Below are 12,347 nucleotides of genomic sequence, written 5' to 3'. Positions count from 1 at the left end.
TGGGGAGCCGAGATCATGCCATTGCACCCCACTGTGGGCAACAAGAATAAACCCCCATCTCAAAAAAAAAAAAAAAAAAAAATCTAACTAAAAGAAACCTATGACGTAGGTACCATTTATATAAGAGGTTTTTAGAGGTTAAATATTTATTTGTCCAAAGTCAAGTAAGCAATGGGAATGAAATTTGAACTCAATTATTCAGTAATGTGAAAGAAATGTGGTTTTATGTCTTTTAAATTCATACAAAGCCTAAGAAAGAGTTGAAAGTTAAGGTCCGGGGAATCTTCTGTGATATGTGGAATGATTTGTAAATAATCCATATGCAGCCTCTAGGGAAAGAAGTACTTGGAAAGGATTAAAACTGGCTTTTTTCCCTAAGTAGTTCATGAATTCTTTTTTGGCTTATACTGTTAATCTGCTTAGTAAACCACTTCTTTGTGGGTAGCATAAGGTAACTTCAATGCCCCTCCCAGGCCAAATTACCTCCACTAATGAACTGGTTGAATCCCAATCAATGAAGAATTGGGCCTAGGTGTGGTGACTCACGCCTATCATCCCAGCACTTGGGAGGCCAAGGCAGATGGATCACTTGAGGCCGGGAATTTGCGACCAGCCTGGCCAACATGGTGAAACCCAGTCTCTGCTAAAATACAAAAATTAGCCAGGTGTGGTGGTGGTGGGCGCCTGTAGTCCCAGCTACTCAGGAGACTGAGGCACAGGAATTGCTTGAATCTGGGAGGTGGAGGTTGCAGTTAACAGAGATCACACCACTGCACTCCAGCCTGGGTGACAGAGCGAGACTCTGTCTCAAACAAAAACAAAAACAAATCAATGAAAAGTTAAGGTTCTTTGAAAAAGGGACCAGGAGTGACTTCCTTTGGTCTTGCTGCAGGGATATTTGCCCTGCTGCCTTCAAGGAGTCCAGTCCCTATGGTTCTGGGCTGCTAAGTAGGAAACAGAACTAGGAAACAGTTGTAACCACCATTTGTCGATTCCCTTACCATTTCCTGGACATTACTTGGCGTGTTTTGTGATCCCACCTGCAACCCGCTCAAGTGATCACTGTGTCTCCACTTAGAGCTAAGAAAACGAGGACCCACAGAGGTTAATAGTTTGCCCAAGGCCGTATGCGAGTGGATGGCGGAGCTGGGGTGGTCTGACAACTGCCTCATCAGGCCTGGGAGCCGCCTTTCACCCTGGAACAGGCAGTACTGATAATAGCTGACTTTCCAGCCGTCTTATCACTTTGTAAAATGCTTCCACACACTGCGACCTCCCTTTGCTCTCACAGTGACAGGCCCAGGGAGTGGGGTGGAGTTGTCACTTCCTTTGTGTGCACAGGAAGCTGAGACCCAGCCCAGCTTATCCTGCACTCTGAGGCAGAGCCAAGATGAGAATTTAGGAATCCTCAGTTCCGGGCCAGTGCTATTTTCACTTGTCTGTCATTTCAGCAGTCAGGAAACTCACCTACACCAGAGCAGGATGTGTGGGTGGGAGGGGTGGAAACCAGGGAGACATTTGAATTTTTTTTCTTTTTTTTGAGATGGAGCCTCACTCTGTCATCCAGGCTGGAGTGCAGTGGTGCTATCTCAGCTCACTGCAACCTCTGCCTCCCGAGCTCAAGCGATTCTCGTTCTGCAGCCTCCCAACATTTGAATTTTATAACAATGAAGCAATAGAAGAGACCCCAGGCCCAGCCCTAGAATGGGTTGTGGAGGCACCAGGCTGCCTCTTGGTTTGGCAGAAGATGAGATGGGGACGGGTTCGAGGGAGGGCCTAGGATAATGGACAAAGAGAAATATTGGAATATTTTAACAACCACACGCACCTACTATTCAGCTTGGTGGAGGCTGATTGGCCACCAGCCACCACCTTCAATGGGGATTGGGGGGTATGGCTGGGTCTTTTCTTCACAGAGTTCAAAGAGGCCTTTTCATTGTTTGATCGGACCCCAACTGGAGAGATGAAGATCACCTACGGCCAGTGCGGGGATGTACTGCGGGCCCTGGGTCAGAACCCTACCAACGCCGAGGTGCTGCGCGTGCTGGGCAAGCCCAAGCCCGAAGGTCCGTGTGTCTGCATGGCAGACCTCTCCCAGGGTCCAACTTGCAGCCCCTGGGCTCCCTCCTTGTCCAGATTTTCTCTGTCATCTGGGCTCTCTCTTCTCCCACTTTAGCCCCTCAGGAACAGCCTCCCCTACCCGCTTACCCTAGTCCCATTTTGAGAATTTTTCTAGACGTCCAGTACTTAAGTGACCCTGGAGGAAGGTAGCCTGGGCTTGTTTCCCTCACGAGGTTGGGAGTTCCTGCGGGGCAGGAGCTACATTCTGTTGCCTCAGTGTCTGAGGAAGGCTGGGTGGGAATCTGGAAATCTGGTAACTGATGGTTCTCACTCCCCAGCCCAGGAGCTCTCAGGAGAGGCATCTGTCACAGCACCAAGTATCCTGTGGTGGCCATCGTGAGCTGTATTACAAATAATTTGTTTCTAATGATGGTTAGAGTACTGACTTTACAAATTGTTTGATATGAATTAGAGCAGCTTTGAGATTCTTAGCTCTACATGCTGCCTCTTGCATTCATTTGCACTTCAATAGGTTTTGGTGAGTGAGTGTTTAGAAAGTGGTGCAAATGATTCTTTTGTAGCTCTTAAGTGCGACCGTGGAGTGTTCATACTCATGTGTGAGCTGTGCCTCCATCAGTCCTTGTTACGGCAGATGAAAAGAGGTGCAGTGGAGTGTGTTCCATTTGTAATGTCATCTGTCATGTGTGCCAGTCAAGTTAACAGCTGCTCTAAAACACACACACATGCTTCTCCTCAGTGGTGTTGGCATGGGATTTGGGGTGGGGTGAGCCTCTCAGCAAGGGCGGGCCATCTCTGGAGGCCTCCTGGGTCCCATATTGGTTCCCCCCTCCATCCCTTGGTTCTGGCCCTTTCCCCTTCTCCTGTGGCTGAAGATAACCGCGGGGGTGAAGGATGTGGGCAGGAAAGGACCAGAGGGCTAGGAGCTTGCCTCTCAGAAGTCAGAAGCAAGTCCTGGGTGCTTATAAAAGAAAGAAATGCTCACGTTTGTGGTATTTAAAAATAGTTTGCCTCTATTAAATTAAAGCTTTTTAATACACTACCATGTGGGAGAAGTGCACTGTTCACAAGAGAACTGCGAATTTATAAAAATTATTGATTCAGAGTAGCTTCAAGCAGTGTGGTCTAGTGATGGGATCCCATGCAGAGTGGTGCAAACATTTCTTTTTTCAGTCCTGTCTGTTTGCCCCTGTGATTATAGGTCTGTCACATGTCAAGGGTCTAAACTGAGTGTGAGGCCCAGGCTGCGTGGCACTTCGGGCCCCTCACATCCTGCTGCTGCCACCCTCAGCTCCTTCACCTGGTTGGCCACCTGGTGCTCAGAGGTCTGGGTGGAGGGCTCCTTTTTCCTTCCACCCTACTCCTTTCACTGAGAAAAGAAGGCCCCTGAGACTGTCTCCCCAGCCCCCAGTCCCCTGCCTTGCTTGGATGGGCAGCTCTGTGTCCTCCAGGAGCACTAATGGGTGTACCACCCAGAAGTGGCTGTAGCCCAAGCCCTGGGTGCTGCCAGACTTGGGGCGAGGCCCTCTCTTGACCCTCTGCTCCCCTGAGCACCAGCTCACGTTGCTTTCTCTTTCTTTACCCTGCCTGCCTAAAGAGATGAATGTCAAGATGCTGGACTTTGAGACATTCTTACCCATCCTGCAGCACATCTCCCGCAACAAGGAGCAGGGCACCTATGAGGACTTCGTGGAGGGCCTGCGTGTCTTTGACAAGGAGAGCAATGGCACGGTCATGGGTGCTGAGCTTCGGCACGTCCTTGCCACCCTGGGTATGCCAGCTGGGCAGAGATGAAGACCAAGGGAGGAATGGAGGGGTGGGAGGTGCCAAGGTGACATATACTGGTTGGGTTGGGGGGTGGTATAAAAGGGTCTTTGCATCCTGAGGATAATGACCTGATCCAGGCCCTGCCTCCCTGGGCCCTGCAAGAACAACCATCCCCAGTTGGGTTTGCTCAGCAAGTACCAGGGTTTGGGAGAGGAGGGGAGAGCAGGTTGGCAGAGCAGGGGTTACTGCTGAGGCCTAAGAGGTGGGACTCAGGGCTTCTTTCCTTGTCTTTGCCTGAAACACTGAGCCCTGGCAGCTGTAAGGCAGAGGGGGAGGCTTCGGAGACTAGGCAAGACCTTAAGACCCTTGACCCCACCCTTCAAAGCATTTGGGGGAGGCTTGGTTTGAACCACTTCCCAGATCCAGGCAGTCTTGAACCTTCAGACTTATGGGGGTTTTTGGGTATTGCCAGTTCCTCCTTTGCCATCTGTAATTAAGAGCGCACCACCTCCCAAACCCATTGCAGGAGAGAAGATGACTGAGGCTGAAGTGGAGCAGCTGTTAGCCGGGCAAGAGGATGCCAATGGCTGCATCAATTATGAAGGTATTAAGCCACGCCTTGCTTCCCAGGGCAGCCAGGGATGGTAGGGTGGGAACAGCTTGGGTGGGGTAGGCCCAGGAACTGGGGAGTGTGTGTCTGATGTGGGCTTTGGTAGACCCCCTATTGGATGTTGTTCTTTTCCATCTTGTGAGTGAACCTCCTAGTGTGATGGTGGGAGCATGGATTTTGCAGCTAGCTCTGTGATATATTAGCTAGTGGACTCGATTAAGTCACTTATTTTCTCTGAGCCTCAGTTTTCCCGTCTGAGGAATAGGGGTGATGCTGGCACCTTTCTCAAGGCTGTGGGGATTCATAATGTAGTTCATTCCATTTGTGTTGAGAATGAGCACAGAGAGTGGGCACAGAGCAGAGTTTAAGTGTCTGCCCTTCTTCCACCTTCTCCCCACCAACCCCCAAATAAAAGCAGGAACTACACAGTCTGGAGAAAGGGGAGTGGGAGGGTTGGAAGTCAGGCAGTGTGGAGAAGGGACAAGTGGTTTATGGGCCTAGAGGTGCTGAGCCACACGGCAGCTGATTTTCACTTCTTTCCTAGCCTTTGTCAAGCACATCATGTCGGGGTGAAGCAGAGTCTTCCAGGTGAGTGCAGCCTCCCCCGCCGGTCCCTTCTGGGGTCACTTAGGGCCTTAAGAATACCACCACATGCTCTAGAAGGCATCTGCCCCAGCCCTGACCCCTTAAGAGGAAACCACTTGGGATCAGGACGTGAGGACAGCCCTGCTCACTCACCATCTCCTGTCTCCTGCCTGCCCTTGCCTGTTCTCCCTGTCTTGACCCTGTCAGTCACATCCTCTTGCCTCTCCCAGGATCTCTCAAGGCAACGCCCTTCCCTCAGGCCTGAGGTCTCCTGTACAGGCTCCTGGGAGTGAGAAACCCAGATCCCAAGTGGAAGAGAGGGTCCCTGGCCTGTGCTCTTGACCCTGTTCTTCCTCACTTCTTTCCCTAGGTTCTCCCTGTGATCCCCCTGGGTGTGGTAAGGGGCTGGGTATAAGAGGCTGAAATGCCCTTTCCACCTAGTACTTTCTTTCAGGTGCCTGGCCCTTGGCCTTAGCCATACCAGGGTGAGTTAGAGAGAGGCCCCGGATGGTTGAGCTGAGGTGGAGTCCTCGACTTATCACCACGCCACTGCCCCAAGGACCTTACAGGCCTTCCCTGTTAATAAACTGCTCCAATACGGCCAGGCTGGGCTTTGGGATTATGACCAGTCTCTGTTTTGTTTGTTTTTTAAAAAACTAATTAACAGATTGAGTTGGTTTGTGGTGTGTGTGTGATAATGTCACCTGCGGTCTCATGTGTGCTCAGAGAAATGAGTAGCATCTGGGAACTAGGAGACAAAGACAAAAGCCTGTGGATCTAGAGATATTGGGGTCAGTCTCAGGAGAGTAAGCTCTGGAAGGCCAGCAGCTGGAAGAGTTGTCACCTGGAGGAGTTTCATTCCCTTCGGGCTCACCCTCTACCTTATCACACCTCCAGGTGGCAGGCAGACAGGGGACAGGCTGAGGCAGGGACTCCTCCTGTGGTCCTTGCTGTTGCTGCTTTTAAACAAAAATTGTTGTAAAATACACATAATATAAAATTTACCTTCTTAACCATTTTTAAGCGTACAATTCAGTAGAGTAAGGTATATTCACATTGTCATGTAATGATATTAGTCTCTTTTCATGCTGCTGATAAAGACATACCTGAAACTGGGAAGAAAAAGAGGTTTATTGGACTTACAGTTCCACATGGCTGGGGAGGCCTCACAATCATCATGGAAGGCAAGGAGGAGCAAAGGCACACCTTACATGGATGGTGGCAGGCAAAGAGAGCTTGTGCAGGGAAATTCCCGTTTTAAAAACCATCAGATCTTGTAGACTTATTCACTATCATGAGAACAGCATGGGAAAGACCTGAACCCATGATTCAGTTACCTCCTACTGGGTCCCTCCCACAACACGTGGGAATTCAAGATGAGATTTGAGTGAGGACACAGCCAAACCATATCAGTAATCAATCTCCAGAACCTTTTCATTTCCACCAGCAGAAACTCTGTACTCATTAAACTACTCCCCATTCCCTCCTTCTCCCAGCCCCTGGCAATCAGCATTCTACTTTCCATTTCTATGAATTTGACCTCGCTAGATAAGTGAAATCAGACAGTGTTTGTCTTTTGTGGCTGGCTTATTTCACTTAGCACAATGTCCTCATGTTCCTTTTTTAAGGTGGAATCATATCCCGTTGTATAGATGGACCACAGTTTGGTTTGATCCTTGCTTTTTTAGGTGCCTCTTCCTCTGTGTGCAAAGTTCCCGGTACTTGGTTCAGTCCTGCCTGTTCTGGACATCTCATTGACTCCAGACACAGGATTCCAGCTCAATGCCTTCGAAAGAGTCAGGGTCAGAGGTCATGAACCTCAGGCTGAGAGGGAAGGGGAGTGGGTAGAGGTATGTGGGAAAAGGAGACACCTGAAAACCAGCAATTGAGAAGAAGGAGCAAGATGATGTGATGAAGTTAAAGACACACGTATATGAGTAGAAATATTTAAATGGGAGCACAGGGGTCCAGTCATCCGAGAAAGGGAGTCCCTACATCCCCGAGAACTCCCCAAGGGGAAATAAATCCTTCCCATGGCCTTTCTATTGCGTAACTGTCAAGCATCCAGCCACAGAACTCTGTGGAACATCTATGAATTCAGCCAAGGCTGCCTACCTGTCATGGGAAGCTGAGAACCACAAGCCCAAGTTTGCCCTTCTTAGAATTTACAGTCTGGCTGGGGAGACAAGGCCAAGATCTATGTATATGCCCTTTGTTTCCCAGATTTTCTTTGAGGAAGGGTTTCAGCTTTGGGAGTGACTGGTTGAATCTCAAAATCAGGGATCTTCATACAGTTGAGGAGTTCATTGAATCCAGTGGTTCTCAAACTTTGGTTTAGCCCCATAGCCTTTTGTTCAAACTAAATTTTATAAATTCAGTGCATGAAGCTGAAGAACACAGCTTCTTTGGCTGAGGAGGAGAGGGCTGGGTTCAGGCTTCTTGGAGCCTCTAACTGGTCTCCTTGGCGCAGAGCCAGTTCACTGATTAGTCAGACTTCCTAAGTGTCGAAATCAGGAAAACAGATCCTTAAAGGTGAAGTGACTTAATCAAGGTCACAGCTAATGTTGACAAGGTCCCTTGAATTCTACTTTTTTTCAATTTTCAACACACCATTTTCAACCTGCCTTTGAAATGTTTTCCAAGCTTGACTCCTAGGACTCTCTTCTTTGTCCCTACCTCTCAGACTGCTCTTATTGACCTCACTTTCTGCTTCTTTTCTTTAAATCACACACCCAACTTGAGATGCCAACATTCTCCTTAGCACTGGGACCTCGTCAGGTTTTCCTCCTTCCCTTCTTTTCTTTCTTTTTTAACATTTATTTTAGGCTCAAGGGTACCTGTGCAGGTTTGTTACACAGGTAAATTGCATGTCTCAGGGATTTGGTGTACAGATTATTTCACCACTCAGGTAAAACACATAGTACCTGATAGGTAGTTTTTTGATCCTCACCCTCCTCCCTCTCTTCTTTCTTTCTTCAGCAAGTATTTATTGCCCACTGTATTCATTTGTGAAGAACTGGTGTTAAGGTTCCCAGTGATTTGAAAACTGAAAGTGGTCTCCTTGCCCAAAGTAGGTTACTGTTCACTTAAGCAATCACATAAGTATCCAGGGATAAACAGAGAATGATCCCCAAATAGCATAGGGATAACTCCATCTATGTAACATATAGTGTAAGTTTTAAGGAACCAATAAAAGGAGGAACCGGAAGGAAGTGAAGCATTACAAGTATTTTCTCTGGGAGAAGGGCTTTCAGTGAGACCTTAAAGGAAAAGGTGCCCCAAGGTTGGTGCTTAGGCCCAGGGAGAAGAAGAGCATGAACAGAGGTCATGGCTCACTCACTAATTCAACAGATGCCCACTGGGTACCTGCTGTGCACATGGCACTGGCATGAGCCTTGGGGATATACTGAACTACACAGACATGGCCCTTGTCCTCATGAAGCTTTCAGTCTAGTGGGAAGACAGACATTAGTTATAATCATGTGACAACATCAGCCGACATTTATTGAACACAGTATTAATTAAGATTATATTTGGCTGTGCGTATGGAGACCAAAACACAGTGGCTTAAGAGACATGGAAGTGCATTTCTTCCTCCCATTGCAATCCAGAGATTGGCAGTCCATAGCTGGCACAGCTGGCATGCTCCACATGGGTCCTCAGGGACCCAAGTTCTTTTATCGTATGGCGTCTCAGTGTGTGACCTCTACACATGGTCTAAGACGCTGCTCCGGCTCAGTCATCACTTCCACTGAGGGAATAGTTCAGGAAGCATTTTCTTTTCTTTTCTTTTTTCTTTTTTTTTGAAATGGAGTCTCACTCTGTGACCCAGGCTGGAATGCAGTGGCACGATCTTGGCTCACTGCAACCTCTGCCTCCCAGTTCAAGCGATTCTCCTGCCTCAGCCTCCAGAGTAGCTGGGATTACAGGCATGCGCCACCACACCTGGCTAATTTTTTGTATTTTTAGCGGAGGTGGGGTTTCACCATGTTGGCCAGGCTGGTCTCAAACTCCTGACCTCAGGTGATCCACCTGCCTTGGCCTCCCCAAGTGCTGGGATTACAGGTGTGAGCCACTGCACCTGGCCAGGAAACATTTTCTACTTGACAAACCTCCTTGGGAACCAACTTACTCGCTACCTCCGTGGTGTTGGGCTTGTTTATCTGAAGCCAGAAGAGGCTCTTGTCCTCCTAGTCATCCTTTCCCCAACCCTGTACTTTGCCCGGCCCATAACTAAGGTTCAGCACTTGCCCCTCCTGGGAAGAGGTATGCATAAAAAGTGACTAAATAAAGTTCACGATTTTCTTCAACTAGACTGACTTCCACTATTTCCTACCAGATCCAGACCATGTACAGTTGGCCCTTGAACAGCATGGGCTTGAACTGTGTGGATCCATTTATATACAGATATTTTTCAATAAAACGTACACTGAGTGTGCCTGTCCCTCCTGCGTCTCCTTTCACCTCCACCTCCTCTTCCACCTCTGCCACCCTGGGACCGCAAGACCAACCCTTCCTCCTCAGCCTACTGGACATGAAGATGAGGAAGATGAAGGCCTTGAAGATTAGCCACTTCTACTTAGAAGTAAATATATTTTCTTTTCCTTATGATTTTCTTAATATTTTCTTTTCTCCAACTTACTTTATTAAAGAATGCAGTCTACAATATACATATATACAAAATGTATGTTAATTGACTGTTTATGTTTTTGGTAAGGCTTCCAGTCAACAGTAGGCCATTCATAGTTAAGTTTTTGGGGAATCAAAAGTTATATGCACATTTTGGATTGCATGTGGGTTGGTGCCCCCAACCTCAATGTTGTTCATGGGTCAACTGCAGTTTATGGAAATAGGACTGAGCCCGCTGGGGGCCCTTCCACCACCCTGAGGGGTTCCTGAATGAGGGCCTGAGAAGGCGGCATCTCAGGCAGGATGAGTGTGAGTAAGTGGGCCAGAAGGAGGAAGGGAAAGGTGTCCCAGCTCTATGGAAGATTTAAGGGGGGCTCTGGCCTGCAACCAGCAACGGCACCATCCTGAGGGGATGATGACACATGAGGGGACACAGGGAAGCTGCTTCTCTGGAAAGAGAGTATGACTGTGTGTTCCCTAAAGGCCAGGCTCTCGGCTCCCTGTGGACAGATGCTGGGGAGAAAGTTGCCCAGAAAGTTGTCAGAGAGAATGGGTATCTTCATGGAAACTTCCCACTGTCAGAGGAACGAACAGCCAATGACCTTCAGGAGGGAGGTGGGAAAGGAGCAGAGGGAAAGAGGGTGTTCAGGGGCCTTCTCTAAGTCTCCTCCCTATCCACTGCCACAGGCCCCTGACAGAGGCCAGAGCCTCTACTACCCCGCAGAGAGAAAATGAACAAAGCAGTCACTAGAGCTAAGATGATCATCATATGAGGTCCCCTGATGTCAAAGGTGAATTTCAGAGAGATGATAATAAAGATCATCATCAACATACTGAGCACCTACTATGTGCTGGCACTGTGCTAAGCACTTCTATCATTCTCTCATAGCGGTTTAGGAGTTTATGTATTTGTTAATTAAAAATATTTATTAATTAAAAAATATATAGGAAGAATAATAACAACAAACTCGACTCATAATTTTTCTAGTTTCCCCGCTCCAGTTAAAGATGGTAGTATGGGCCAGGAACGGTGGCTCACGCCTGTAATCCCAACACTTTGGGAAGCCGATGTGGGCAGATCACCTGAAGTTAGGAGTTCAAGACCAGCTTGGCCAACATGGTGAAACCCTGTTTCTACTAAAATACAAAATTAGCTGGGCGTGGTGTTGGATGCCTGTAATCCCAGCTACTCAGGAGGCTGAGGCAGGAGAATCACTTGAACCTGGGATGTAGAGGTTGCAGTGAATTGAGATCGCACCACTGGACTCCAGCCTAGACAACAGAGTGAGACGCCATCTTAAAAAAAAAGAAGGCTGGCTGGGCGCGGTGGCTCAAGCCTGTAATCCCAGCACTTTGGGAGGCCGAGACGGCGGATCACAAGGTTCAGAAGATCAAAACCATCCTGGCTAACACAGTGAAACCCCGTCTCTGCTAACACTTTGGGAAGCCGATGTGGGCAGATCACCTGAAGTTAGGAGTTCAAGACCAGCTTGGCCAACATGGTGAAACCCTGTTTCTACTAAAAATACAAAAATTAGCTGGGCGTGGTGTTGGATGCCTGTAATCCCAGCTACTCAGGAGGCTGAGGCAGGAGAATCACTTGAACCTGGGATGTAGAGGTTGCAGTGAATTGAGATCGCACCACTGGACTCCAGCCTAGACAACAGAGTGAGACGCCATCTTAAAAAAAAAGAAGGCTGGCTGGGCGCGGTGGCTCAAGCCTGTAATCCCAGCACTTTGGGAGGCCGAGACGGCGGATCACAAGGTTCAGAAGATCAAAACCATCCTGGCTAACACAGTGAAACCCCGTCTCTGCTAAAAAATACAAAAAAAAAAAAAAAACTAGCCCGGCGAGGTGGCGGGCGCCTGTAGTCCCAGCTACTCGGGAGGCTGAGGCAGGAGAATGGCGTAAAACCTGGGAGGCGGAGCTTGCAGTGAGCTGAGATCCGGCCACTGCACTCCAGCCTGGGCGACAGAGCGAGACTCTGTCTCAAAAAAAAAAAAAAAAAAAGAAGGCCGGGTGTGGTGGCCCAGCACTTTGGGAGGCCGAAGCAGGCGGATCACAAGGACAGGAGTTTGAGACCAGCCTAGCAAACATGGTGAAACCCCGTATCTACTAAAAATACACAGATTAGCCAGATGCGGTGCTGGGTGCCTGTAATCCCAGCTACTTGGGAGGCTGAGGCAGGAGAATTGCTTAAACCTGGGAGGCGGAGGTTTCAGTGAGCTGAGATGGTGCCACTGCACTCCAGCCTGTGTGACAGAGCAAGACTCTGTCTCAGGGGTGGGACTGGTAGTCCGGGGGGCGGGGGTGGCGAGAAAAAAAAAAAAAGAAAAAAAGACGGTAGCATGGCATATTAATTTTTCTAAAACACCATTTTAATCAAATTTCTTCCCCAATTAGGACTTAAAAGAGCCCCTATCCCCTACTGGGTCGTTCCAAACCTTTCTATCTAATTTCTAAGACCTTCCTTTATTTGCCCCAAATTTGCTAGAGGCATCACTGGCTGAAGCCAGCTGACCTTTCTTTCTGTTAGCTCCCCAATGCTGCTTCCTTCTCCTCCTCTCTCCTTACCCCACGACCTCTTGATTCATCTTGTTCCTCTCTCCTGATATGTGCCCCATTCTGCTCATCCACGTTATTCCCACTCTTGCAGATGCAGTCAGGCTCATCCCT

At 48.5% G+C, this 12,347-nt stretch overlaps 1 protein-coding gene across 7 annotated transcripts in view; it reads left to right on the top strand.

Moving 5' to 3' along the window:
• MYL4 (myosin light chain 4) overlaps positions 1-9,551 on the top strand; it is a 40,490-nt gene extending 30,939 nt beyond the window's left edge. For 6 of the 7 annotated variants that reach the window (XM_017882949.1, XM_017882947.1, XM_017882948.1 and 3 more), the window contains exons 4-8: positions 1,917-2,066; positions 3,677-3,850; positions 4,373-4,450; positions 5,001-5,044; positions 5,496-5,666. In XM_017882949.1, the coding sequence (XP_017738438.1) occupies positions 1,917-2,066; positions 3,677-3,850; positions 4,373-4,450; positions 5,001-5,029 (431 nt within the window). In that variant the 3' untranslated portion in view covers positions 5,030-5,044; positions 5,496-5,666. Of the gene's footprint in view, positions 1-1,916; positions 2,067-3,676; positions 3,851-4,372; positions 4,451-5,000; positions 5,045-5,495; positions 5,667-9,380 lie in introns of those variants that run through there. The other variant, XM_017882943.1, reaches the window with a different exon arrangement.
• The last annotated feature ends 2,796 nt before the right edge of the window (positions 9,552-12,347 follow it).

Source organism: Rhinopithecus bieti, unplaced genomic scaffold (genome assembly GCF_001698545.2).
Source record: "Rhinopithecus bieti isolate Rb0 unplaced genomic scaffold, ASM169854v2 scaffold_12928, whole genome shotgun sequence".
NCBI lineage: Eukaryota > Metazoa > Chordata > Mammalia > Primates > Cercopithecidae > Rhinopithecus > Rhinopithecus bieti.
Note: the sequence above shows the minus strand (reverse complement) of the source record. Positions and strands in the feature narration are given on the sequence as shown.